The sequence below is a fragment of the Battus philenor genome, unplaced genomic scaffold (genome assembly GCF_028537555.1).
Source record: "Battus philenor isolate CCGP_79_NKW_IND1 unplaced genomic scaffold, ilBatPhil1.0.hap1 SCAF_15, whole genome shotgun sequence".
NCBI lineage: Eukaryota > Metazoa > Arthropoda > Insecta > Lepidoptera > Papilionidae > Battus > Battus philenor.
This window is the reverse complement of record NW_027181677.1, coordinates 887610-914980: the sequence shown is the minus strand read 5'-3', so window position 1 is coordinate 914980 and position 27371 is coordinate 887610. Positions and strand designations below refer to the sequence as shown.

General features: G+C 36.9%; 2 protein-coding genes across 4 annotated transcripts in view; one reads left to right on the top strand and one right to left on the bottom strand.

Annotated features, from left to right (window-relative positions):
- Positions 1–1155: 1155 nt before the first annotated feature.
- On the bottom strand, positions 1156–5594 carry lark (RNA-binding protein lark). Of its 3 annotated transcripts, none has more exons than XM_068761443.1 (5): positions 5509–5594; positions 4719–5392; positions 4267–4541; positions 3932–3973; positions 1156–2241 (listed from the first exon to the last, which is right to left on the bottom strand). In XM_068761443.1, exons 2-5 carry the CDS (start codon positions 5382–5384, stop codon positions 2193–2195), a joined length of 1032 nt encoding a protein of 343 aa, XP_068617544.1. In that variant the 5' UTR covers positions 5385–5392; positions 5509–5594; the 3' UTR covers positions 1156–2192. The 3 variants fall into 3 exon arrangements, with proteins under 3 accessions (XP_068617544.1, XP_068617546.1, XP_068617545.1); XM_068761445.1 differs by having other exon boundaries at positions 4330–4541; XM_068761444.1 differs by having other exon boundaries at positions 4267–4538.
- Positions 5595–5945: 351 nt separating this feature from the next.
- Positions 5946–27371, top strand: part of bsk (mitogen-activated protein kinase dJNK) — a 150701-nt gene continuing 129275 nt past the window's right edge. Inside the window, exon 1 of the mRNA XM_068762045.1 lies at positions 5946–6074. The gene's annotated coding sequence lies outside the window, so the exon portion shown is untranslated. The remainder of the gene's footprint in view (positions 6075–27371) is intronic.

Sequence of the window (27371 nt, the reverse complement as noted above, 5' to 3'; positions counted from 1 at the left end):
TAAGAGATAATACGCGATCTAAAGTAGAAGTGTATACTAATTAAACTTATCCTATATTTATACAAAATCTATAACTATCAAAACACCAGGAATTCCGAAAAAATCCCAAGCAAGTAAAATAAAACGAGCAATGGGAACAATATCTCTCATTTAGTTACATTACAAGATATTCATGTTATATAAAAAGTCCATTTTGTTCAAATACAAAATAGTCAGCAGCGCCATCTATTGAAAATATAAGTAACTCATTAAATAGCTCCTTGGAAGCTTTTGTTTTTGATCGGTCCGCTGCTGCCCAAAGGATAATTGCAAATTCCGCTTCCTCGAGGCAGCAAGGCGCCTAGCCAAGTCCTTTAATACTATTTTACCGCATTGTGAGGCTATAAGTTCTTAAATCGCTTTGGTAGACGCTCCATGAAGTGATCAGACTTATGGAGCTCATATAAGTAATTCTAGGATAAGGCTGCCAGTCAGTCGTCGATACCCTCGTAGCATTCCGACATAGGGGGCTGAAGAGAGCGGAATCCCGGCTTGGCCGGTTGCTTTTGTTTGGCTTATATGACAGCTATCACTTCGGAAATCGTTAGCGCTGGGAGAATTTTTTTTCTTTAAATTATTAGTTTAAGAATTTTTCTTAAATAAAAGTAGCCTTAGTTACTCATTACATCAGCAATCTGCCTAAATCCTGTCAAAATTTGTAGATCCATTTCAAAGATTAGCCGGAACAGACAATGTAATTCTGGTATTCATACAATATATATAGTATTCAAATGCATGTAGTAAAAGTATTTATTTGTACAGAACTAAAATATTTTATTGTTTGCTGATAAGACCACTAATTTTTAAGTAGGATATTTTACTTATGCATTTATTAAATATTTCTACAAACAGCCGCTCACAAAAATATAATTAAGGCAATGAAATGACATACATTTTTTATTTAAATAAAATATTAATATGAATATTTTAGATAATCCATGGTAAACCAAATCCAATTGAAAATAGTTTATTTTATTAGTTAACTCTATATGTACTCTTATAAGGGCCATCACTTCTACAATCTGTTGACATGTCACAGGAATTCCACACAATCATCCGATAAGAAAAACACAATTACAAAGACTAAATGAAGGAAAAATTAAATAAAACATCAACTTGTACTTAAATGAGATTTATTTTACTTATTTACATTTCCTCACATTAGCCAGTCTGTTCAACCTTTCCATCACTATATGCAATGAGCGCAGTACGGTCAGCGCCGCGCCAGAGCCCTACGCTTCGCAAAAACATTCAAAATAACGTCTCATTATTGTCAGAAGTCATCCACAAAAACAATTCGTTTGATATGTTACCCTTGCTATATATCTGCTATGTAAGACATTTTTTTTTGGTTCACATTTTTATAAACTTGCAACTCTACAGACACTAAAAAATATGAATTTGAATTTAACCCTTTCCAATCCAAGGCTGTTATGTAGCATCTATAACAATCTATCTTGCGATTCTAGAATATGTTTCATTCATTCGTGATTCAAACATTTTAGTAACAAAAATCTTTCCTGTTTTAAAATTTTCCACAAAAAGAAGTATTACACCATGTCGAGTATCACTAGACAGTGGAGCGGAAAGGGTTAATGTTTAAAAATCATACCACAAATCGGATCATCTAACATACTCTGATGTAATTCATCAACATTGTCTTCAAACACATTCACGTGTTAAGAACACAGTAAATCATTGTCCGCAGACCCAATCATATCATATTGCAAGTACTTTGTAATCTGTATTAAAAAAGTAATGTCACACATTGTGATTAATTGAACACATATTTTTAACACAACCATAATTATCTAAAATGGTCAACAGACAAACATGTCATTTACTGTATTTTTGACACAGATTCTTGAGTTGCAATTTTTTCTCCACATAGCAAAGTTTAAAGTCTATATTTCTGCTAAATAAAAATATATAGTTAATTGAACTAAAGTCATATATATTAATGAAACTTATATATTTAATCAGTGAGCAGTGATAATGAAATTTGGACAATATTAAAATGTAGGCACCATGTGATGACCGTACTGCGGTCGACCGAAGTCACTTACAAATAAAGTCCCAGCGCAATCACTACCCGTGCGTATCAGGACAGTCGGGTAGAGTCACGCGAAGTGAACGCTTCAACCGGCGCTCAATCAGTAGGGTGCGTACCTTCTGGACGGCGACGGACCTCGCATACCCGGTCTGCGGACAAGACATCATATATTATTTCCAGGTCCTAGTGTATCAAGGTATTCCATAATTGGTTACAAGTGACAATAATGTGATAAGTTGAATGATTAGTTGATCCAATGATTAGTTGCATCACTATAAAGTTGATGTTAAAATAAATCAGCTATTCCTTAACTCAGAGCAATCTCAAACAAGACTCATAATATTTTCATTTTTTCAATTATTATTGAAATCACTTTCCTGCTATTGTTTACAATTTTTAACAAGTCTATGACAGTGTTTCTCAATGTAGAGCTCACGCCTCATTCAATTCCAAAGTAGACAATCAAGCAACCATTTTGATTAAATATATTTTTTTTGGCAGCTTTATGTATGTACTTTGTCACAGGAATTGCTTCTAGATTATTTTTAGGATATTTTTCATATATGTTATGTAATTTGGTCACTAACTACCCTACAGTATTTCAGAATCAAACTATATAGAATATTGTATCTCAAGAATGTCTCTATTAAATTGGTTACCTTTCTATATTCTTACATAGAGAAAAAAACTGCATGAAAACAGTAAAATAAAACGATCTGTTGTAAGCTTCTTATAGATTGAAACCATTATAGTTATATGTTTAAGGACACCCCTTATAATAGTTCTAATTCTAGTTTCAATAAACTGGACTAAGACACAAATAATCTGAGTAAATTAATTCATATAACATTTTTCCATACAAAGAAAATGAGTTAATAAACTAACTGTAGCTTTCAAACACTATATTTATCATGTTAGGTAGCTGATCAAGTTTCGTTGTTTGGAGACTTCTTTATAAAAATTTATATAAAACAGTTTGTTTTATGCTAACATGTTTAACTTATTAATATTTGATTTTGGGTAAGGTAGTACTCTGGTTACCAGAGATTCCCCCGGAGCCTAACTCCTAAACTGCCTCTATTACTATCAGATGTCCCTCGCATTGATCAGCTGTTTTTGTTACGACCTCAGATGTTTAGTCTTCAAGGCAGCTTAGCTTACTCATCAAATAGTAGTGTAGAAAAATTATATATTATCTTTAGCTTAGTGCAATTATCTGCAATAAGTAGTCTGCTATATTTATAACTAAGTGAAATAAAAATATATGTAAATAATGTATTAAGGAGGTATTTTAACATTATTTTAAATATACCCACCAATGTTCAATCTCTTAAGTATATAAATATATATATTTAAGTATTACAGTAGAAAACCATTTTCAAATTGAAAAGCACAATGAATTGGACCAGTTCATACCTTATTCGGAATAAATCATTTTAAAATTCAACTAAGCAACAATGACTAAAGTTAAATCTGTAAAAACAATATCTCTGTAAAAAATGTACATGTGACAGACAATTCATAATCTGTTATTGTTGAAATATAAACACAGTTGCTAACTTGAGTTCTTTGTTAAAGTATTATGCTGCTTTATTTTCTTAAATGTTTATATTACTTGGCAATTAATGTTGTTTATAATACATTAAGTTTGACCTTCTTATCTTGTCTTCAGAGAAAAGTGAAGGTATTTAACCTAATTATAAATTAATTAAATGTGATTAAAATTTAAGTGAAACATGTAGTAAGTGTAAGTAACCATTTAAGCTAATTATATTAATTAGAAGGAATTAGGTAATTGTTGAATAATTAGTTTGGACTAAATACAATTACAATTCATACCTTCTGTCATCAAATGTGTCACGACTGAAGTCTTCGTACATCCTGAAAAGAAGAAACAAAATTTCAAATACACAAATCAATGGAAATTATTTTAATCACAAATACAACAGCACAGGAGGAGAGTCGCATGTTCTTTGAGAAATAATTTAAATGGAATCTATTCATGAAACTATTTGTTAGTACTCCAGTTAATGTACTTGACAAGTCAGACTTTCTAAAAGAAAGTTAACAGTCTTACTTGTGATGTCAAAATACAACACATGTATGTGGCAGGACTCTGTGGTATGAATGGCTTGTGAATTGAGTCTGCACCAAACGACTGATAAATTTCTCACCCCCGGGACATCTGTGGTCCTCGTGGGGGACTCCTTCGGCTGAACATAGCATCATAGGACGACCTCATTGATCCCATGGTGCTGCGGAGTGGCGGCAGGCTCGGCATGGGCGGCATTGGCTCGCGGCGCAGTGGTGGCGACACGAAGTCCCCGCGTGCGCCGCGCGAAGCGCCCAGCTCCAGCCCTCGCGACGCCCCCACCGGGTAGCGCCGCTCGAACAGCTCTCTGGGGGAGTCAAACCTCGCGCGCTCGTAGTAGCCATCGTACGGGTCCTGCTGCAAAAAGTTTCCAATTAGTACTCGGACGACGCGCAGGGTCGGCAATAAAAAAGTCTCGTGTCAATGATAGAATGCAAGCTAGCAGGCGTCACCGAGGCAGAGAGTCGGCGCGAAAGAGTACGATCGCGGGCGCGCTTACAGCTAGAGGAAGGAGAGGGTTGGTGGAACGCGTACCCCGAATCCGCCCATCATGCGATCGCGGAGGAAAGGCGGCGGCGGCGGCGGGGGGTAGGGGTCGCGCGCGAAGGCCCGCTCGCGGAAGCCGTTGCGCTCGGGGCCCAGCGCCTTGGGGCACTCCTTGGACCAGTGGCCGCCGCGGCCGCAGCGGTAGCACTGCTCGGGGTCGCCCATGCCGGGCCGCTGGCGAACGCGGCTCGTCGACAACTGCACCTTCATGGGCTGCCCGTCGACCGTCATGCCGTTGAGCTCTTTGATGGCTTCGTTCACGTCGCCCGCCGCGTCCAAGTGCACGAAGCCGTAGTTACGCACGATATCGCACTCGACCACGGTGCCGAACTTCTGAAACAGCTCGCGGACCTCGGGCGCGCGCGTCTTGTCCGTGAGGTTACCGACGAATATTTTCGTAGTCGGCGTCGACGGCGCCTTCCGGCTCTTGGCCGCCTCTATTTTAATCGCCTGCCCGTGCACTAGCTCGCCGTTTAAGTTCTGTATTGCTTCGCGCCCGACTTGCTCGTTTTCCATGTGCACGAAACCGTAATTCCGGACGATATCGCATTCTACGACCGTACCGTATTTCTCGAATAGTGGTCTGAGATCGGCGTCCGTCGTTTTATCGGATAGATTCCCGACGAAGATTTTGAAAGTACCGGCGCCCGGCATTTTAGTTTCTGAAACGCATACACAATTTGACGAAATGAGTCAGCAGCGTCCATTATGAAGTACGTTTCACCGATTTACATTTAAATTCCTAACTATCGCATTTACATCAATGAAAACCACTTACCTGACTCAATTTTAAGGCCGTTAATATACACTTTAAAAGAAAAACACAAACAACTTTGAATCTACTTGACCGACGTGCCGCTGCAGATATGGCTTCAAGATGGCGTTCCGAATGTGCGCTTGTTCCAAAATGAAAACGCGTCACATAGCGCGGAAGTCTGAATGAACTGCATCTCATAGACAAGTAACTGTTGTTATAACTACTGCTCAGTTTGTCTATCACTACGCCATAGATTTTTAAAGTAAAATTAAATTAATTAAAATATTCCTTCCCATTTTATTACAATCACTTTAAAGTAATGTATTCGAATACATTATTAAATAATTGGAATTTAAATATGAAAAGAAAATATATATGTCAATCAATTTTTTTTCTAAACCTTTTTACTCGTCATTACGTATGGCAATAATAAAATTAAACGTCAGAAATCGCCGTCATTAATTTGTCGACATTTGTTCTCTCAAAAAATATTGAATAATTCATGCCAAATCATATTTGTGACGTGATAATTAGTGATTTTGATATATTGCGGACTATTTCCCGTATAAAAGCCCATCTTGCCGAAGGTGAGTGTGTAATTTAATTAAATTGAAATAACAACGTTCTGTGCCGAAATAGACCAAGTGGTTGTTGAAGTTTCCTATTTTCGACAGTAAAATTGCTTTCTGTGTACATTAAAGTTGATGTATTTGGGTATAAACATGTTTCCGATGAATTCCTTATAAACATTGTTATATATCTAATGTAAATTAAGGTTTGATTTCCAAAACTGTGTCAATTTGTGGCATTTACATGCGTACATTTTTTGTTATTGCAAATATAAATATCTTGCGGAAAAACCGATAATCAAGGACAAGTGAAATGTTTTCGTTTGTTTAGTTTTCACATATAGTTTGGTAAATTTATTGAGATAAAGGTAATGAGAAATATTCTGTGTTTTAGATATTTACAATTGTTTTGCAATCTTCTTGTTCTGTATTATAAATTCACAAGCAATTGGTTATAAACATGCTGAATGTTTATCTAGTAGTAAATTTGACAAGTTTTAATTATGTGATAACATTAATTAATAAACATATGAATGTTAAAATTGCTCAAAATTTATACTATGGACCCATCAGTAAATATTAAAGCATAAGAGAAAATGGGATTAGTAGTTCTATTTATAGTATTGAAATTGATTTTAAAGGTCTGCAAAGTTGTAATCCATTCTTCTATGTATTTTGTTGTCTTATAATTGCAACATATGAATTTGCATATTTGAATGGTAAACACTAAGTTATATAATTAACAACATCTTTTGAATGTGGCAATTCTTTTACCATTAATACAGATTTTATAATGTCTAAATCTACAGCAAATTACTAGGGCATAATCTTTAATATGTGCAGCTTTTAGTACACTTAAATATGATTATAGAGATTGCAAGCTATTGTGTTAAACAAATTTATTCCATGCCATTATATTGCAAACACTATACTATATATTGCATATGTGCATGGTGATACAGGATGGAGCATCAGTTGCTTAGTTCCATCAGTCTGTCGCTATGGTGACAGTGCACATGCTCTTTTTTCCTCATTCCCTATGCACCACACTTTCCTGACATGGTCTCATCTTGTTTCTTGTCCCTGTGGGCTGATATTTGCAACCAAGCTGCACTGAGCTCATTTTGCACTCATATTGTGTTGGGATTAGCCTTAATCAAGTCAACCCAACTCTTTGAAAAATCTCACTAGATCTAATCCTGACATGGTACAGCAGTAATAGTAGCACTATAACAATTGATGATGTGATCTGTAAAGATAAAGCCCTAGGAAGTGACCAGTAGTTCCATATCTCTTATCCAACGCATGCAGATCTTGATACTTGTAGGAATATCTAGTGACCCATGGTACATAACCAGCTCTGCAATCCACAAACACATAAAGATGGTAACACTCAAATAAGGAATTACAGTATTAGCTGAGTTCTACCCATAATGGCTGGCTAATTGTCTAAATCAGCTAACTGTCTTAATTCTTACATTGATAAATTTGCTAAATGAAAGAAGTTGGGCATCTTGAAGTTGCATGATTTGTACAGCTCTGTGTGAAAAGAGAGGCTTTGCTGGAGATCATCAGTTTCTGGACTTACTCCACAACCAATGATGTCATTCCGCAATGAATGTCCACTTGTAGTCACCAGAGTATCCAAATTAGTGCAAAGGAAAAACATTACATTAACAAGGCAGTAATAGGATTATATCCTATGTATATGTAAAGAGTTATGAGTTAAGATAGTGGATTTTGGGTTAAATTGTGGACCATTTTTATGTGTAGGAGATAAGTGGTTGAGTCAAAGTTCGTTGAGTGTATAACATATTTAATGGAATCAGGCATTATTTTAAGTCCATCCTAAGTAAGAAAAGGACCAATATTTAGCCACTTCCGCACATGTAGTGGTAGTTGTGCAACAAAGTGCACTGCCCACCAGCCCTCTGATAATTGCACATGCAAACAACGTGAATTACACAATTACCACTATTAAATCACTCAACACATGTCTCATCCCTCCAAGGGGCGGGAGTTATGTTGGTGATCGGAAAGTAATGTCATTTCTATCCATGTATTTTATACACAGAGCTACAGAAAAAGTTTGTTGATAACAAAGATAAATATATTGTTAATTAGAAATGGAAGCTTGTTCAAAATGTAGTAGTGTGAATTTAACTTAAGAGAGCACATCACTCTCTGGTCCACCTAATATATTAATTCTAATGTAACCATGAGACTAGGGAATTATTTTTTTTTATTTCTGTCCTATAATTTGTATTAAGTTGTATTTTAAGATAACTGTTAGATATATGTTACACCACAGACCACTCAAATGTCTCGTCTGACCCAAAAGAATTCATATGAAATGACTCATATATAGTCAGATAACTTAGCGGTTTTTGTCAATCTAATTTACATAGTTTTTGATGTTAAGTCTACTCTGTTCATATATATTCTACCTGTATAAAATTCCTTTATTAAATGTTATAGTTTAAAATATTGAAAGTTTTAGTAAATACTTAAGGGTTGTCAGTTACTGTTAGCAACTAGAAGGGTTTTGTGGTGACAAAATGTTTATTAAATTTTTTATGATTTTATTTAGAATGTACATGTAAAAAATTCGAAGTAAATAGTGGGTTATACTTGGAGTTTTGCTGCGATGTCGAATCAGCCAAGATCACTGACATAGCTCTAAGTATTGCACGCCTGAAGTGGCATTAAAGAGGCACTTGGTGCAACTGATCAGCCATCGTGGTGATCTTTGTGGCCTATTCCTGGGCGTCCATCAGCTGAAAAGAAAAATAGTGAAAAGAACACTGTTCTACATATAAACCATAGTGTAAATTGTACTTAAATATCTAAGCACTCGGTGTTTGGCACTAATTGGTGTAACATTACACCTGAGGATGCCCCATGGAGGTGTGAAACACGTGTTGAGTGATTTAACGGTGGTAGTTGTGTAATTCGAATTGTTTGTCACATGCACATTTATCAGCGGGCTTATTGCACGACTACTGCTACATAGCGGAAGTAGCTATATATTAGTCCTTTTCTTACTTAAATTGTACTTGTTGGTTGCTGTCAAATACTTCATTTCAACCAGGATGTCCACTTCTGGACATAAGGCACGGTCGCTTATGCCTGCATTAATCGTCTTACTATGACCTATGGTTCTATGTCCCCAATCTACAACCTTAAGGCACTCTTTTGTCTTGAACGCTATGTATAAAATATATTATTTCGTTATATCTTGCAAAGTACGAAATAGAACATTTTTTGTAAGTAATATTACATTAAATCAATTAATTTTTGTTTGTTATAGATCACCGACAAAATTTACAATGTAGAAAATACAAATTAAAAAAAATTCTGTTAAATATCAGATCAATAATAAAAATAAAGTATTTAAATAAATATATATAGATAAATAGAGTCACTATAAAATATGTTAAATTTATTTATTTATTATATTTGAATGGGACAGTAATAAAATTTAACAGTACGAATTATGTCCGGGAAGTTCGTGTTCCGGCATCCGTTTGTCTTGCGGAGTCAGGTGTTTTTTTTTCTGCAGAAATCAATGCCGGTTGAGCGTATTCCATTGTAAGCGGTACATTGACGCTTGCGTTACTCGGCTTATTGTGTTACACGAAGGGAGACGGAATTGAATGGCGCGTTCGAACGGACACGCGGTAGATACGGCCGATTGGTAGGGTAACCATGAGTTTGCGTAATTACGGAGAATTAGGTACTGAATATAAAATATTCATTTTGGATAATTATATCGTTATATTGACATTCTTCTCCTTTCGGCCCCTGATCAATGAGATCATAGTAAATTAGAAAGATGCTTACCTTAAGGGTTTAGTTGAATTGATCAACGTGAACACGGCTTTATATTTTTTTAATCACTACTTACACGTATAGTACCAGGCGATAAATATTTCAAGTCGACCTTTGGAAAGAGACAATCGGCTAATTTCGGCTTTGTAGAGCATTATCTTTGTCCTACACTACCTTTGTGTCGTTTTGTCAGTCGTAGACCGAGATAACGCTAACGAAGCCGAAACAAGCCGATTGTCTCTTTCCAAAGGTCGATGTGAAATATTTATCGCCGGGTACTGTATAGACTAGTGACCTCTGTTTCGATTTTTTTCGTAAATACAATTTATATTATAATTGTCATGTTAATTGAATTGTTAATGAAGCAATATCTTTGTATCTCTTCACGTATGTTATTTGCTATATATAAAGTAATTATGAATAGTGATATATTAAAACTATGCGATAAAGAGTAATTGAAGAAAAACTTCTAGAAGCGGTTATTTAGGCCCTTTGTACAGTAGTATAGGTTGTAGTTTATTTTTACCATTTAAAATTTTTATTGTATTTAAAAAAATTGCGAAGAATTTAAAATGTTATTTGTAATCAAACAAGTAAGGAGGTTGTATTGCATGAATTGTTAAGATATATGTTCCTAGCGGTTGAATTTCTTACTTCGTACGTGAATTATGTTTGAAGGTGGAACCAATGAAATGGGTTTGTATTTAAAATTGTCATAGAGTTCTTTATAAAAGTAAGTGACAATTTTTAAATGGTATCACTAGGGATAAAGTTTATATATTTTTTAACTACAATATCATGTAATTTGTATTAAAATAATATAAAATGAAGTTAAATAATAGGTATTAATAACAATAAAAATAACTGAAAGAGAAAATACCTCTTTTTGAATGGCGCTAGGAGTCAACAACATACATTGTTTCAGCGCATATATGCCTACTGTAAAGAATAAAATTCCCCCAGAGGTATATATGTAGGATATACGTTAATCGCCACTCTCGGCAGGTGAATTGGCGATCGCATTGTGATATAATTGTACGCAGAGAACGCTGCTGCCCATTTTTTGGAAAATTGTTTATGAGTTGTGGCAATCCTATATAATTAATGAACGGAGTTTTTAATTATATAACATTATATTCCGGGGATCGAACCTGCGACATACTATAGTAAACAGTATTTTATTAAGGGGCAGTGTCGTCGATATTAATTCTATATTTATTTTGCAGAAAATGGCTGTACGAGTTATTTAATTTTTATTAAAAGTTAGAGATTACCTGAAAGATAATTTTATCTTCTTCTTCTTCTTCTTTCCCTTTTCCCTTTATTTGGGGTCGGGTCTCCTTATCAATTTGCGCCAGGCCACTCTATCCTGGGTTGTCAAGAGAGATAATTTTATATAAATTGGCATTCTTATGTTTGCTTCGCAAATACATTTTTTTAAGTATTATTAATACGCATTAATTTAGCGTGTATTATATGAGATTATATACTCGGAATCGAACCATAGATTTACGATAGAAGTCCCATTTCTCGACCGCTAGGTTACCACTGCTCAATGTTATATGCTTTTAAGGAGATTTGTTAAAATATTTATGCTGTAAGAATTAAGGTTGTGTTTTGTTTGTCGTAAAACTATCTCGCAACTTTGAAGGTTGTCTGTTGATTTAACGCGTTACATGATCTATGGTACCATGTCTATGTATATTATTGACTCGCGTCTATGATATTTGGGTATCCTAGTAATTAGTTTAAGAAATATTAGTGGTGTAGATGTCTAAAGTGGCAGTGGGCGTGGCAAATTGCTTGTGCAATCGATGCCCGTTGGGATCGAAAGGTTCTCGAGGGTCCCTCGCCAGGTAGATCGAAGACGTAGTTAAAGTCGTGACAAGTCGCTGAATACAGGCAGCACAGACCAGTCATCGTGAAGATCTTTGGGGAAGGTAAAAGAGAAAAATATGTCCATATGGATTACCTTTATTAAGAGATATACACGGATATCCGTAAAAGAAATAACGTAAACATTTGCTGTTTCTACTGTTAACCTAAATCTATTGATATCTGGTTAACCATTATTTTAACTTGCTAACGTGTTTTGAATTTGTGTCAGAACGAATTTGAACTTGGTCCTCTGAAGTACAAGCGCCCAAAGCAATAAGTGTCCTCAGCACACAAAGACCATCTCGCAAAGCTATTTTAAAACCGCTCTGTAACGTTTCATTTTAAAGAGATCTAATAACGCAGGGAGGCTACGTATAAAACATCCGGCTTACTGTTTTAATATCCGCTCCAATATCGCGGTCCTGGGCTTCCTTTTTTTTTATGGCCAGCCTAGTATAGGGGAGTCGGTTGGAGCGAGACGGCGTAGCGTGCGAGCGAGACGCGCGGCGTTCGATACACTGCCGGGGGGCGTCTTTCCCCTTCGCCGCTTTCAACGGCTTATATAATTCAGACTTCCCGGGAAGTTCGCGGGAAGTCCCCTCTCGGTAAATTGGCTCCCAAAGTTACTTTTTAATATTTTGAATGTTGCCCGTCGCAGGCTATCACCCCTACATGTACTGGGTTATTCATCACACAGTGTTTGTCGCACAGATGTGCTGAAAACATATATATATATATACAGTACACTATCTGTCTGACTGTTAAAACTTTAAAGTTTTTACATCTATTTGTAACCACCTGTATAAAGTGAACTATCTGAAATATGTTACATTATAGGAATGCGACAAGTCGATAACTCCTGATAGTACAAAGTCTGCGTCTACAAATTGTTAACAATAATTAAATTTAATATGTAGTAGAGAATTATTTAAAACATTTATTACTATATCATTTCTCACACACATTACTTTAGGATATGGTTTACCATACATTCGCACAGTTCCGCTTTGCATAGGAGTCACGGAAACTGACTAGGAGAGTAAAACTCAAAATATTCCCGTCCAATGTGAAAACCGTGTTGCTATATGGATGCGAGACGTGGAAGGTCACCAAAGATATCTTGCGTCGGCTCCAAGTCTTCGTTAACAAATGTCTTCGACGTATTCCCGGTATATACTGGCCTGAGAAAGTCTCCAAGGTAGATCTCTGGAAACCGTGCGGTGAGATGCCGATCGACCAGCAGATCAAACGCTGCAAGGGGAACTGAACAGGTCTTAGGATGGAATTTTCAAGGAAAGCGAATACGTGGCCGTCCAACGCAAACCTGGCGGCGGATGATCACTGCAGAAGTGAAGGCAGTTGGAATGACGTGGAGCGATGTGAAGCGCGAGGCTCTAGACCGCTCGGAATGGCTACGTACTGTGGACGTTCTCTGCCCTACCTTGAGGACATTGGAATAAATGATGATGATGATGTACCATACATTAATTGATAGCAAATGAACCACCAATCATCATCATTCAATTGTTTCCTTTAGACCAGAGTTCCCAAAACTTTTTTGTGTAGAAGACCCCTTGTCATGTTTTTCCGTGTTGGGTAGACCCCCTACTTACCTGATATTGATTTCCTGTAAATTTCTAACTGTAGTGAATTTTGGTGTATATTCAAAATGTATTGCGACCACAAAGCGAATACCAACATCCTACAACTTACACAATTTTATAAATACATATAATATTATTTTTACTTCATAGGTACTTTTATAAATAATTTAAATGTTTTAATATTATAAGATAGTATGGTGTAAGTAAATAGGTACTATCAGAGTATGAGTTGAGATCCAGTATCGTATATTTCATGGACCCCAAATTTTTTTTCGCTGACGTAGACCCCTTGCAGGTTGTCATAGACACCTAGGGGTCGATATAGACCACTTTGGGAATCACTACTTTAGAGGTACGACACGTAAAACGTTGACATGTGAATGTGTTTATAAGAATGCTAGAATAACCTGATTTGTTTGAAATAAGAATCAAATTTTCCATGGTTCCAAACACGTTATGATCTTAGATGACCACAAAAAACTCGTTCGGGTTTTATTTTGACCACCATCACAAATTATTTTAATGCAGTAGTTCAAATAATATTACTAAGCTGATGACTTCAAGAATATATCACGAGATGTTTACAGAATAATTTATAAACATGTAATCATACACGTCTTCACTTTCAAAAGTTATATTTTTTTTCTTTCTTACTTTCACTAGACGTAAAGTTAGTTTCCGTGAATTTCAAGTCGCAAATAATTTATTGAAATTTCTTCAATTTCAAGATACATTGAAAATTCTTACCGGATGGTAAAAATAGAGAAATTTTTATCGCCATTCGATAACCAATCGACCTCGTTGGATTGCATATCACAGGGGACGCCAACCCCTTATCATACGAAGTAGAAGCGTTGTCGGAGTTTCTTCCTTCACTTCTTCCATCTAGCCAAGGTTTGGTTCTCACTCGCATCCTTCCAATTCTATATAATTAATAAACAAAGTGTGAGTTATATAAGATTGTATCGCGGGAATAGAACCCGCGACCTACGATCGCAAGGCTCAGTCCTCCACCGCTGGGATGCCAATTATCAAATCTATATAATAACTAGCTGATCCCGCAAACGTTGTTTTGCAAAAAAAAATTAAGGGTTGATAGTAGAGGGGTAAAAATTTAGGGTTGTATGTATTTTGGTATGCTGTATAAAAATAAAATAAAAACCAAAAAATTTGTCTAAAAAATAAAAAATAAAAATTAGGGGTGGACTACCCTTACCACTTAGGGGTATGGAAAATAAATAGTAGCCGGTTCTCAGACCTACTGAATACGTATATAAAATTTGGTAAAAAACGGTCAAGCCGTTTCAGAGGAGTTCAAGTTCGAACTCCGTGACACGAGAATTTTATATATTAGATTTTATTAAACAAAATACTATAATTATTTTCGAATAATAAGTAAAACATATAATATTTATTGAGAGGTAATATTTGTATGTAGTGTTGCCGGAACTTAGCGCCTCCCAGGTTGGGGTGCGGAAGGTGCTGAGGGGGGAAGGCTTTCGTTTCCACGTCACTCCATTGATCGCAGTGACGTCACGCGCTGCCACTGCGGCGGCCTCGTGCCCTCGGCTGCCAGCTCTTGTTCGTTGACGCGCTTTGTGTAGCCTTCGTGTCGTTGGCCAGTTCTATTCGAATCCTTTTTCCTTTTCACTTGTCATTTCGATTTGAAAGGTTCTCGAAAAAAAACCTTGCCATATTTCTATTGGTCATATATATGAAAGTTTTAAAATAGTCATTCGAATTTTGAAAACGCATTTTTTACTCTATTTACCATTAAGTAATTTATAATTTCTGAAACTTTTGCATAGTATAAATATATATAAGAATAAAATTATTTGTTACTGATAGTAGTCCGGGCCAAATCGATGGTTACTGGCGGTTTTAAGGAAGGAAGGAAGATGATAGAATGTCAGATGTTGTGGCGGATGAAAGAAGAAAAATAAATGAAATTACACTAAAAAACTTAGTGAAATCAAAGTCCATGTCCCAAAAAAGTTGTAGAGGAACGAGAGGTCTCCAAAAATGGGAAAAGTCTGTTGATGTCTCGACATATCGTATGGTCACCATTGACATAAACATTGTCAATGGGTCGTTAAACCTGACGTTTTGTAATGATTCGATTATGTTCAATGCGCAAAGTAACCGAATAGAATTTACAAATAGGTGATCTAAATTATCTTTATTTTATTTAAGTCGTCATCATATGATGCAATTGGTGGGGGAGCCTTATTTTGGAACGCAAGATACGACCTCTAGAAGGACAGGGTTATTAGCAATTCATACCCTCTTAAACCCGCTTGGTGGTCGTCTTCGGTACCTTCACAGGGACTGCCGGATCTCTTACGAAACTCGCAGCTGTCTCTTGGTACTGTACCAAGACATATCTTGGCAGTAAGCTGTGCCTCCCCACTCACCCTTGCTGCAGCAGCACCTTTAGACCACCTCGCGATGCTGTCGGGTTCGCATTGAATGGAGGATGAAGGCCCCCATTCTCAGCGCCCGTGAACCCAATGACCTTTTAGTCGCCTCTTACGACAGGCAGAGAATACTCTAATCCTATTTTATTGAACCCAGGGTTAACGGTTGACCTAGTGATCAGCCCAAGCCGTGTCTTGTTTCGCCGCCAACGGTCATCAGTAGCAAGAGCGCCATAACCCTTCGGATTAGCAACTCTTCGAGTTGAGGCTGCAGATCTTTTCATTTTTGATTCAATCTCGCAGCGAAATTCTGTTTTGTTTAAGTGCGTTCACATGCCTCGGGAGGTACTTTAATTGTGCGCACTACCTAAGGCATGTGGGAAGCAAGACATGGCTTGTCAAAATCAAAATATTCTTTATTTGAATAGGCTATTACAGGCACTTTCGAATCTTCATAAAATGTCGGCATTGTTGTCCCAGAAATCTACCGGCTCAGCAGGTAGTTCTGTGGATAGCCGGCAAGAAACTCAACAGTTGCTCTTTACAAAAATAGTTTTACAAAGAGCGCGCGACAATAATTAGCTTACTGAGTGATCATCAACATTTAACTCCACGCATTAACATCAGTTCAATAATATTTCTTTTCTTTTCTTTGGCAGACCTTAAATTGATTGCGAAATTTTATTGTACATGCGTATACCTTGTGCCAAAAACATATTTTGGATCTAGGTAGGTAAGTTATATACCTTATAATTGTAATAGAAATTAAAAATGTAAAAGATTTATTTCTTAAAGTTGTTAAGGGGAATGTAAATGTAGCCCGCCATTATGAAATAGTTCCAACGTTAAAACTTAACAAAGATTCACGGGTTTAAGTTCAAGTGGTCGTAGAGTGCATAAAGAATTCGCGCTATGCCGACGGCGGGCTTTGTAGAGGAGCGTGTAACGGGTAAAGGATCCGCCCGGGAGGAATGCTCTGGACAAACTTCAATAACTATTCATTTTGTTTTATACCGGGTAAAGCAGGTTGTTTATCTAATAGTGATTTTCAGGGCCTTCATGCATGTAAGGCTACAGACAAGTGTAAAGTCTACTAAGAAAGATACAGCGATATCTCGTGACCTTGTGATCCGTCTATCGAATCACGGTCTACTAGAGAGGCTATCGATATCAACCTTTAGGCTATGGCGGTAGATATTTATAGCTAGCTTACTGTCATCATAGACATATTCAGCAGTAACATACCCTGCAATGCACAGGTTTTTCAAAATATAATATGAACGGCAGGAAGATGTTGGTAGCCATGCAAATGAGAGTGTTTAATCACAAATAGACTAACATATTAGTCGTCTCAACGTCACGTAATCTTTTGTGATCTCTTCTCTCTATTATTGGACTACCATTTACAAAATCAAAACGCATATTAAAGGTGAATTGAAAAGGAAATGAATATTTAAATGATAGGAATCCTTGGCAGTGATGTCGCCTGATTGTTTTGATTTCATTTAGGCAATATCTGATAAAAACCGTATATGAGTAAATCAGTACTGAGTTTTTTTGAAAGATGTGTAGTTGTAGAGTTTCTTACTGCTTCTTCCCCACAGCTATAACACCTTGCGAAGAAATAATAAGTTGACGATCAATAAGAGTTCTGTTATAAGTTCCAGTGTTGTGTAAATTAATTTTATCTTGTCTTCATTTAACCTTATGTATGTATATAACATTATTTTATGATTCCGGATGGTTATAAATAAAAAAATAATATTTGAGTATTTATATACATATGTATGTAGCTTTGTATAATGTAAAAAAATAGTGTTATATCTTCAAAATAATGAAAAATAAATTTCTAATGTTTTTAACTTAAACTAGCGATTTCGGACTTAAGTACAAGTTATATGAAATTTTGAAGGCGTTATATGGGAAATATTTTGACCTGTTTACATAAGCGAACTATATCAATTTGTATTAAAGTTTTTGAAGAATTTGTATAGGGGATTATATTCGAGATATATTAGTATATCTTAGTCCAATTACATGGAAGATTTTACCATACGAATACAGACAATCTAGATGTAAGGTTAATTTCTATAGCCTACTTTGCGAGGATCTAGATGAACCATGTTCAACACTCCTGGTAACTTGTAGCGTTTTCGCTCCGCTGTCCACTACGGCTACATTACTTTTATGTGAAATCATTCTTGAGCGTTCGAATTTCGAATTTAAATTCGAACGCCAATTTGAATTCTGACGCCATCATTGATGAGGTCGCTGCAGTTGCGTTAAGAAATGCTGCGTTCATGTGAATACATCTTTATTACCTCTACTTATTATAATAGTAAAGCGACTTAATTCTATACAGAAATCACGAGAATCGATAAAGTTCGAACAGGATAAGGTTCACATCGATTATCCGGTGCCGCGCACCGGACGAGAGTTTTTTTTATTTTATGGATCGTTCAATAAAAGCCCCACTCGGCAGATACCAATCGACGCGGAGTGAAAGAAAACGTTTGTGAAAATTCCCGGGCGAGTCCGACACCGCCTCGGAGGACAGGGGGCGGGGGAGAAGCGAGGGGGGGAGATCATCTTAATGTATCGCCTCTGCGATTTTGTTAGCTAGGCCTTTTAACGTATCTCGGTGTTGACTCGGAAAATTTTATCACGTTTTTTCTTTATTGACAGTTTTTATATTTGCAACCTCTCTTTTGAGCATTTTTTTTAAATAAATATACTTTTAATTTTGCTGTCATTTACTTTCAACCTGCCTTGGGATCAATCTCTACGTTCATATAACTTGAGGGCGCGCTACTTAGATTAATCTTAAATGAGTGTTGCTTTCGTTAATATTTTTAGTGGCAGTTTAAAAAAAAATCCCTTAGGGGTCAAAAATTTTGGATACAGGACGTACTTCTTCCTGCCAGTCCGCAATACACGCTCGCCCATTACCATAAGGCTTTACGGCGTGTACCACGTTCATTGTACCATCGACAGCGGGGAGTACCACGCCGGAGCATGAACAGATAGGCCACATTTTCCCCGCGATTCGACGTCTTGCACTCGCAATTAAATATATTAGAGTGACCGGAAAGTAATGTCGCTTTCTTAAGTTAAATTCACACGACTACTTTTTTGACGAGTTTTTATTTCTAATCAACAATATATTCACCTTGGTTATCAATAACCTATTGCTATTTAGTGTACAAATATTCAATGCCGGAGCGGTAAAAATCAATCGATTTTTCTGTAAAATATGTCGACAGAAACAACATTACTTTTCGCCCTACATACTTTTTATTTATTCAATAACAAGAGTAATTGAGTTTTCTGCTTTTATTACCTTTTACGTTTTGTTTTCTTGTAGTCAGGATTTACCCGACCCTTTGTTTTGATCCTAGCTTTTATTCCTGGCAATGGTCTCCTTCACCACTTCCCTGCAGATCCTTTTTCTGTAAAATATGTCGTCAGAAACGACATTACTTTTCGGTCACCCTAATATTTGATGTTGGCCTCTCATTTAGAAGTCCAACGTTACACATTAAACAAATAAAAATTTACAATCCCTTTATTTAGTATAACATTGTTCTTATGCACCTAATAAATAAATTAAATTAAAAATAAATACATTTAAAAAACTTTTAAGTTAAACGATTTTTTGATACCCATGTTGTGGTGGTTGTGGAAAAATATGTACCTAGTCCGCCATATTGGAACGGCATCCATCTTGAATTTTAAATTTTGACATAATCATCGTGTTTTACTAGTATAGCCCTTTCATTTGATACTCATATTGATGGGGTTAAGGAAAAATATATAATCCGCCATTTAGTATCGGCGGCCATCTTAGATTTATAATGTTATTGATTTTATTATATTGTATTGTCATCTAAATTAAACTTCCAGAACAATCTGACAACGGGAAGGTGCTTAAATTTAAATTTCTAATTATGACCCAAACAAATAAATTCCGTACGGGTCGAACTAAATAAAACCGTTTAATGACAGTCGTTTGCTTTTATGTAACGAAGGTTTCTTAAAAAATCTGGAATCTATTCCTCTGTGGTTTAAGTACCTGTGTTAGGAATGTGACGAATGCGGGGATTCTATATATATAAAACTTGTTACAGAGCTGTCAGTGAACCGCTTTTTGTGCTCCTGCAGATTCCTTGTACTTATACGGTCGACCAATGTTCTTATGTTCATTAGAGTGTAGTTATAAATTACCATTCACTTTTTATAACTGTTTAGCTCTGAAATGGAACTTGAAACTGATTTCTGTATTTAATTATTTAGGATATTTAATGGAATCAGGCGTTACCTTGCGGAAGTCCATCCTAAGTAAGAAAAGGACCAATATTTAGCCACTTCCGCACATGCAGTAGTAGTCGTGCAACAAAGTGCACCGCCCGCCAGTCCGCTGATTAATTAATTATGATTGCACCCTAGACATCTAAAAATTATTATTTGTACATAAACATTGTTTATTATTTCACAATTGTTTTCATTGCTCTTTAAAACATATATCATGAAAGGTTTTGTTTGCGCCAGTTCAGGTTCGCGGCTGAACAGATGAATGGCGCGGCGCGACCGATTCTCTTGTTTACTATAGCTCGCGCAATTGGCAGATATCGTATAGGCCAAGGGGTTTACCGCTTTTACCCTTAATAGCTTTTACGAAAGTGATTTTTTTTAATATTACTGTGTTTGCTTGAGGGTCTAGATGAAGGGAAAAATAGTTTTTTTTTTATTTCGTTGGAAAGAATATTATACAACAGTAAAATTCGTACAGCCAACCTGTAAAAAAAACTAATAGTAATGTGAACATTCGGTTTAAAAGATTGGTATCAAAATTGATACTCTAGGCTATTAAGGGTTAAAGGTTTTAAACTATATCTAATTATTCTGTACGTGAAGAAGAATTACACTTCGGTGTGAGAAAAAAAGTAGAAAGGAAAAGCGGTTGTTATCGCTAGGATAATATAGATGCGTCTTAGTTACGTCACGAGGGTTTCGGGGGTAGCGTATCCACGCATACCCCGGGACGGGCTATCGAAAAATAGCACGGCGCGAGGGAAGACCGCGTGGCGATCCCTGACCAGGAGATACCGCGGTCCCCCGTTTAGCGCAGAGGGCGACCACCGGGGGGGGGGGGGAGGTTTTAGTGGGTAGGAATCCCACATACCCCTGTCCTCCCCCCAGAGGCAGGGCATCTTGAATACCGGAAGATTTCTCCCACCGAAACAAAAAAAAAGATGCGTCTTAGTTAATGTGCATGTCAAACACTGTCCAACAACGCCTTGGGGAAGGTCCAAGTTATGGGTTCCTAAACGCGACGTGTCGACTTACCGGCTTACCGCCCTCCGTCCTCCCGACACTTGCTCAACTATTTATTATTTACAGGCGTAATGGCGGCGAGCGCTAGGGTTGCCACCCTTGCTCTGGCTTCATATTAATTAACTCCCTAAATTGTGACGGATCGGATTTATATTGGTAACTCGATTATATGTGTGATATATTTAACATTGTAAAATTATTTGTAGTAGGCAATTCATTTGGCACGCAAATTGGTTTTAACTACTCCTGTATTTAGGTTTTATAAAAAGTAAGATGAATTTGTCATTTTAAAACTTCCGGGCTGTGTTGTTTGTCAAAAGTTGGAATATCATTTGGTTCAGCTCATTTTGAAGGTTATGTATCTCTACGCGTTGCCTTGATTGGTCGATGTCATACTGAATTGGTTCTACGCGACTCTCACCGTTCCGATACCACCGTATTCGCCTGATTTGGCTTCGTGATACTTCTGACCATGCAGCAAACTCAGGGGGGTGCTGGAACACCGTTTTGGTACGATTGAGGAGATACAAACTAAATCGAAGAAGGTTTTAAAGGCTGTACCGGAAAAAGTTTTCCAAATGTTTTGAAAAGAAAAAGCGTTGGTAAAAGTGCATTCTATCGATGTGGTTTACTTTGAAGGAGATGAAATTGGTTTTTATTTTACTTTACTTTTTTTATCACAGTATTAGATGTAATAGCTTTAAAAGTTCTTTGGCTGTATTGTAATGTATGGTATACCCTGTAATTTACACATTGTGAATTCAATATACAGGGCTGCCACTGCTTCCAATTTTGTTGCCAAAAAAAAAAAATAGATACCGCCTGCCGTGACAACCCTCACGGGCAATTAGCGAAGTTCTGTACCACGTTCGCTACCTGAGAAATTGATCGATAGGTGGCGCACCCCTGAACAGTGCTAATGTAATGCATTATATTCATTATACCATACAGAGATAGGCCTAGTGGTTAGGAATGATTCCAAATAAGTTCTGGATTCGAAGCCCGCTCTTGTGAATTATGACATAACGAAAGTCTACGAATCAATAAATAGATATATAAAAAATTATGTAATATTTTTTATTTTTCATAAAATAAAATTGTAGTGTCCGTAGGTAACATTAAAATAATCGCTTTTTACTACGAACGTGTGAATTTTTTTAAAATTTTTGTGCGTCTGTCTTTCTATCTGTTTGTTTCGGCTAATGTTTGAAATGATTGGATCGATTTTGATGGGACTTAACTTAATAAGGAGTGACTTAAACTTCTTTTATTATAGAATAATTCTTTAACGCAAAAAAAATAATTAAGTAAAGTAAATATTTGTTTGTTAAATATCGAACGAACAGCTATTAAATATATAAAATTCGAAATATTTTTGAGTGGTTCAACGAGTTTTCTTTACTGGACTCTTACTGCTGTCCAAATGGCACTTGCAGATTCCGCAGGTTTAAGGTCGCAGAATGTGTCTAGCTTAAGACGTCTTTAAAAGTAGCGAAGCTGGTGAGTTCTCGTGGGTCCCTATGCTCGGGTCGCTGTATACTATTTTACCAGATTGGGAGGCGGCTTGCGCTTAGATAGCTTCGGTGAACGCTCCATTAAGTGACTAAGGTTACGGGCCCCCATACGGGGACCTCACCTTGAACTGTCACTCAAAATACCTGCTTAGCATTCCGATACAAAGGCTTGGCCAGTTGATAGAGTTGAAGTCGTACTGACTGTCTGTGTTTGCAAATGTTGGTTTTGATGAATACTCCGCAACATTCCGCACTTAGCATTTGGTTGGCACAGGTGGTACTTTGGACATCTCCCGTTCGGAGACGACGCCGTCAGCGCAGGGACGCGCCTTGCGACGGCCCTCCAGTGAATGATACCCTACCATGAACAAGGCCTTCGGAGTCGCGGGAGTTTAGGGTGGGGGCCCTAAACTCCCACTAGCTTCGGCGACTCTGAGGCGGACGAAGGTTCGACGTGGTCTCGATCCATCGTGATAGCACCACGAGGGTTTCGGGGGTAGCGTATGCACGCATACCCCTGGACGGGCTGTCGAAAAATAGCACGGCGCGAGGGAAAACCGTGTGGCGATCCCTGATCCGGAGATACCGCGGTCCCCCGTATGGCGCAGAGAGCGTCCACGGGGGGGGGGGTGTTAGTGGGTAGGAATCCCACATACCTCTGTTCTCCCCCCGAAGGCAGGGCATCTTGAACACCGAAAGATTTCCCCCACCGAAATAAAAAAGGTGGTACTTTGGGCATCAAAGTTATTTATATACGGCTAAAAGATCTGATTTTATTTCTCAAGGAACAAATTAATTTTTTCCTTGTTTCCTCCTTGGTAGCTACCTTGTTTGTGTTCATCATCTAGTAGTATTGGAAACAACTCCATTGCGGTAGGTTCGACTACATTGATACATGTAAGTATTAATACAAGTGTTGTCGTAGGTGCTACAGTCGTAGCATATCGTAGCATCTCGTAGCATATCGTAGCTCCTATCAGTATGTCTCTCAAAAAGGTTACACGCGGTAAAACAAACATTTGTTTCCGGTTGACGAGTTGGCATGGTTTACTAGGGTGCGTTGCGAAGGGCGGACACGTGCTCGCTTCTCACGCATCTCTACTGTAGATAACGACTCTCGTGTTTGTCCGATTGCTTTGTGTTGTTTATTTGTGGGCCCGCAAACAATGTACCAGTACAAAATTATGTGCACACTGATCATATATATCTATTGTGACTATTTATGTCTCTGAGAGAAATGTAGAAGGCTTTGTTAGGAGTTTAGTTGCGATATAGAATTAGAATTTAAGAGATAAGCAGAGGAACATGCAATCGAAGGCTGTTGGGAACAAAAGGATCTCGAGTGACCCCGAACCGGTAGACATGACGTGGGGATGCCCCTATCAGGTAGATCGGCGTCATAGTCAAGGGCGGGCAGCGCAAGACCGGTGATCTTTAATGAAAGCCATTGACTTGCAGTAGGCGTCTATCTCCTGCCATAATGATAGTCCCTGAAGGCTTTTATATCTACCAATAACACTAGCAACTATTTATGTATTTCTAATTTAGAACCTTGAAGCTAAATAAATTTTTTGTGCATATATTTTTATTTATATTTATTGATAAAAATAGTATCTTTATTAGATACAAAATTAAAAGCCTTGATCAAGCCTGTTATCTGAAAGCTACTGTTCTGTAAGCAGGTTCAATAAGCGCAATATCTAATAAAGTTATTGGTTAGAATCAATGAAACAAATGTTTATTCTTTCAAATAGGCGCATTTTGCTAAGGAGTTCCAATTTTCTCCATATATGTACTGCCAGGTTCGGAAGGTTGTTTCCATGGAGGAGAACCAGGCAAAAAACTATAATTACTCTTTTAACGAAATTTTACAATGTTTTCTTGCTGTAAACCTTCGTGCAACTAGAGGATATAGGGAAACTTTTCGTGTGGTGATCATGAGCCTATAGATGCGGAGTTAGGACTACCCCCACTAGACATAAAGGTCGGGGGAAGTTGCTAGATGCAGACAGTGGAAGACCAGTCAACTTGGTTATCTAAGGAGGAATTGTGAAGGAAGAAAGAAGACAAATGTAAATAAAAATGTACCTGAGAAAATTATTACTCGAACTTTTAACGCCCCTGTCCCACACAAAGCTCTCCAAAAGCGGAACCATAAAAAATCTTAAAGGAAGGTTTATGCCTTTCAGTAAGGGTCTATTGACTGATTAGGATAAGTATACGTAAAGTATGAACTTAATTAGGTTTTATATATTCAAGAGATAATGAAGCTATTTGTGTTAGAGGCTGTATCCGAAGAGTATAGCGGTTGACCTTATGCGAAACTATTTATGTAAAAAGTCCTGTCCATAGCTATTCCTGTTTGGCAAGTTTTTCTCGAGCAATATAAATAGTTCTTCATCTGTATTCGGTACGTAAATAGCTCGACCCGTGTCGGCACTCCGTTCTTCTCTGCCCACCCCACTTCGCCGTCCCTGTGAGGCACGGCCGGAATTATTTGAAATAAACTACGAGATATTTCATATTTATGACGAACTGTTTTCGTAATGCATTCGCTTTAGGCGCTTTTTTACGTTAAAAAAATAACTGTGTTTTATTTTTTTTTTATGCAATTACTCTGTGGAAATAATTAAAAGTTGAGTATGTGTTTGTAATATTAAAATGAGTGCTTATATCTATGTAAATATCAATATGTATATGTTATATATACCAATTTTTTAAAAAAATTTGTGTGCCTGTATGTTTGTTCCTGCTAATATTTGAAATGGCTGGACCTATTTTGACAGGCCTTACAATAGCAGGTAGCTGATGTATTGAGTAACTTGGCTACTTTTATTTTAGAAAAAAAAAGTAAATAATTTTTTTTGTGAAATGCACGCGGTTGAAGTCACGGGCACAGCTAGTGCTAAATAGAATTATTTAAATTTATTCTGGGTATAAAATTGCTAAAAAGATTTTACGTATAATATACACATACCTATATATATATATATATATATATATATATATATATATATATATATATATATAGTCATGTATCAGTTTTATTATATATATATATATATATATATATATATATATATATATATATATATATATATATATATAATAAAACTGATAGAAAGATGAAAAAAATCGCTGAGGTAAGCCCACACCGCCTCCTACACGCTGAAGCAAAGGATAGAATTAATTTTAAAACATTTAATAATAATTGGATTAATACATACACAAACACACATATATATAAATATATACACCTATCTATAGGGAAGCTGGATAGAGAAATAAGTCATATTAGGAGTAGTATAAATCGAGTCAAGTTTAAAAGAAGCGCTAAGGTGTAGGAGGGAAGGCAAAAGGCGGGCGATTCGGCCCGCGCTGCGCAGCGGTCGAGCCTGCGCGCACGGGGGCGCAGGCCGCGGCGCAGGCTCGCGTCAGTCCACCCGCGCCGTCGGGCTCCGTCGCTCGTCTACCTCTCGCCTCGGACTCCGTCGCGCGCGTCTCGCCGTCTACCACGCTGGTGAGTTTGCCGGCTAGATGGCGCTACCTTACCGCGTCATCGTTGCAGTCGTGACGCTATTGTCGACGTACGGTTGTTATTACGTAACGTTCGTTTTATTTTAATAACGCGCTTGCCGTTGAAATACCGCATTTCGGACCGTACATATCTCTAGGTTTTATTAAATTAATACCCTTCTTTACACAACTTTGTATACTTCTATACCTTACATTGTCTATGAAATATCATGTACAATACTCGTAAGTTTCTAATAAAAACAATTAAAAATTATTATTACTGTATATAATATTTATTACTAATACAAAAGCCTGTATACTGTATAAAAATCCTATCACAGCTTGTAGGATTTATAATAACAAGACTTTAATAATTTGATTGCTTGTAATAAAGTTATTTGTGAAAGTGATCAAAGAAAACATATGGCTGTGTTTGTTGTGAGCTCAATGATCAGACCGCGTTTTGAGCCCTCGTAGGTTTATTTCGTTTATGTGAATATTAATGTGATATCAATATGAATGACCGCTTTTGATATATACATATATATGTGTATATAATCATATGTATATGAGCATAGTTATCCGTACATTTATTTCCGAGTCACCGAATACATTTTAGTCATTGCGTCGATTCGCTTCCAGTGTGTCAGTGAGTATAACAGGGTCATTACCCCGTTGTAATTACACGACACGACTACCGTTGCGTTATATCGACTAGTTTTGACTATACGACTGTTATGATTATGTTTTAGTCATAAAGTCGTCATTTATACAATTGCAAGTTGATGATCTATTATAACATATATATGTTGTGTTATTGTAAATAAGCCTAAAAATAGTATAGAAAAATAAATGTAAAGTATTCAGGTGTTTATAAACATGAAATAGAGAAGTAGTTTTAAATAAAAAGCAAAATAAGCTAATAAAACGTGGCGAATACCTCCCACCACATATTATTCGTAACGTGGTGTTTAAATTTTGGTAAAGAATAAATATAACAATGCAAAAAAATCGTTTCAGATTTCAAGTGGAGATTTGACGCATCGTGTACTATATGTAACAAGGATATTTTATATAAGCATTGTTTATGTAATGATTCTTAGGATACATTAGATATATTTACACAATTAACTACTGTTCTATTTATTTTAAATAGACAAGTGAATATAACATGAAGTATGAGTCCCAACAATGGGCACCCAAGATTGGGAATCAATACGT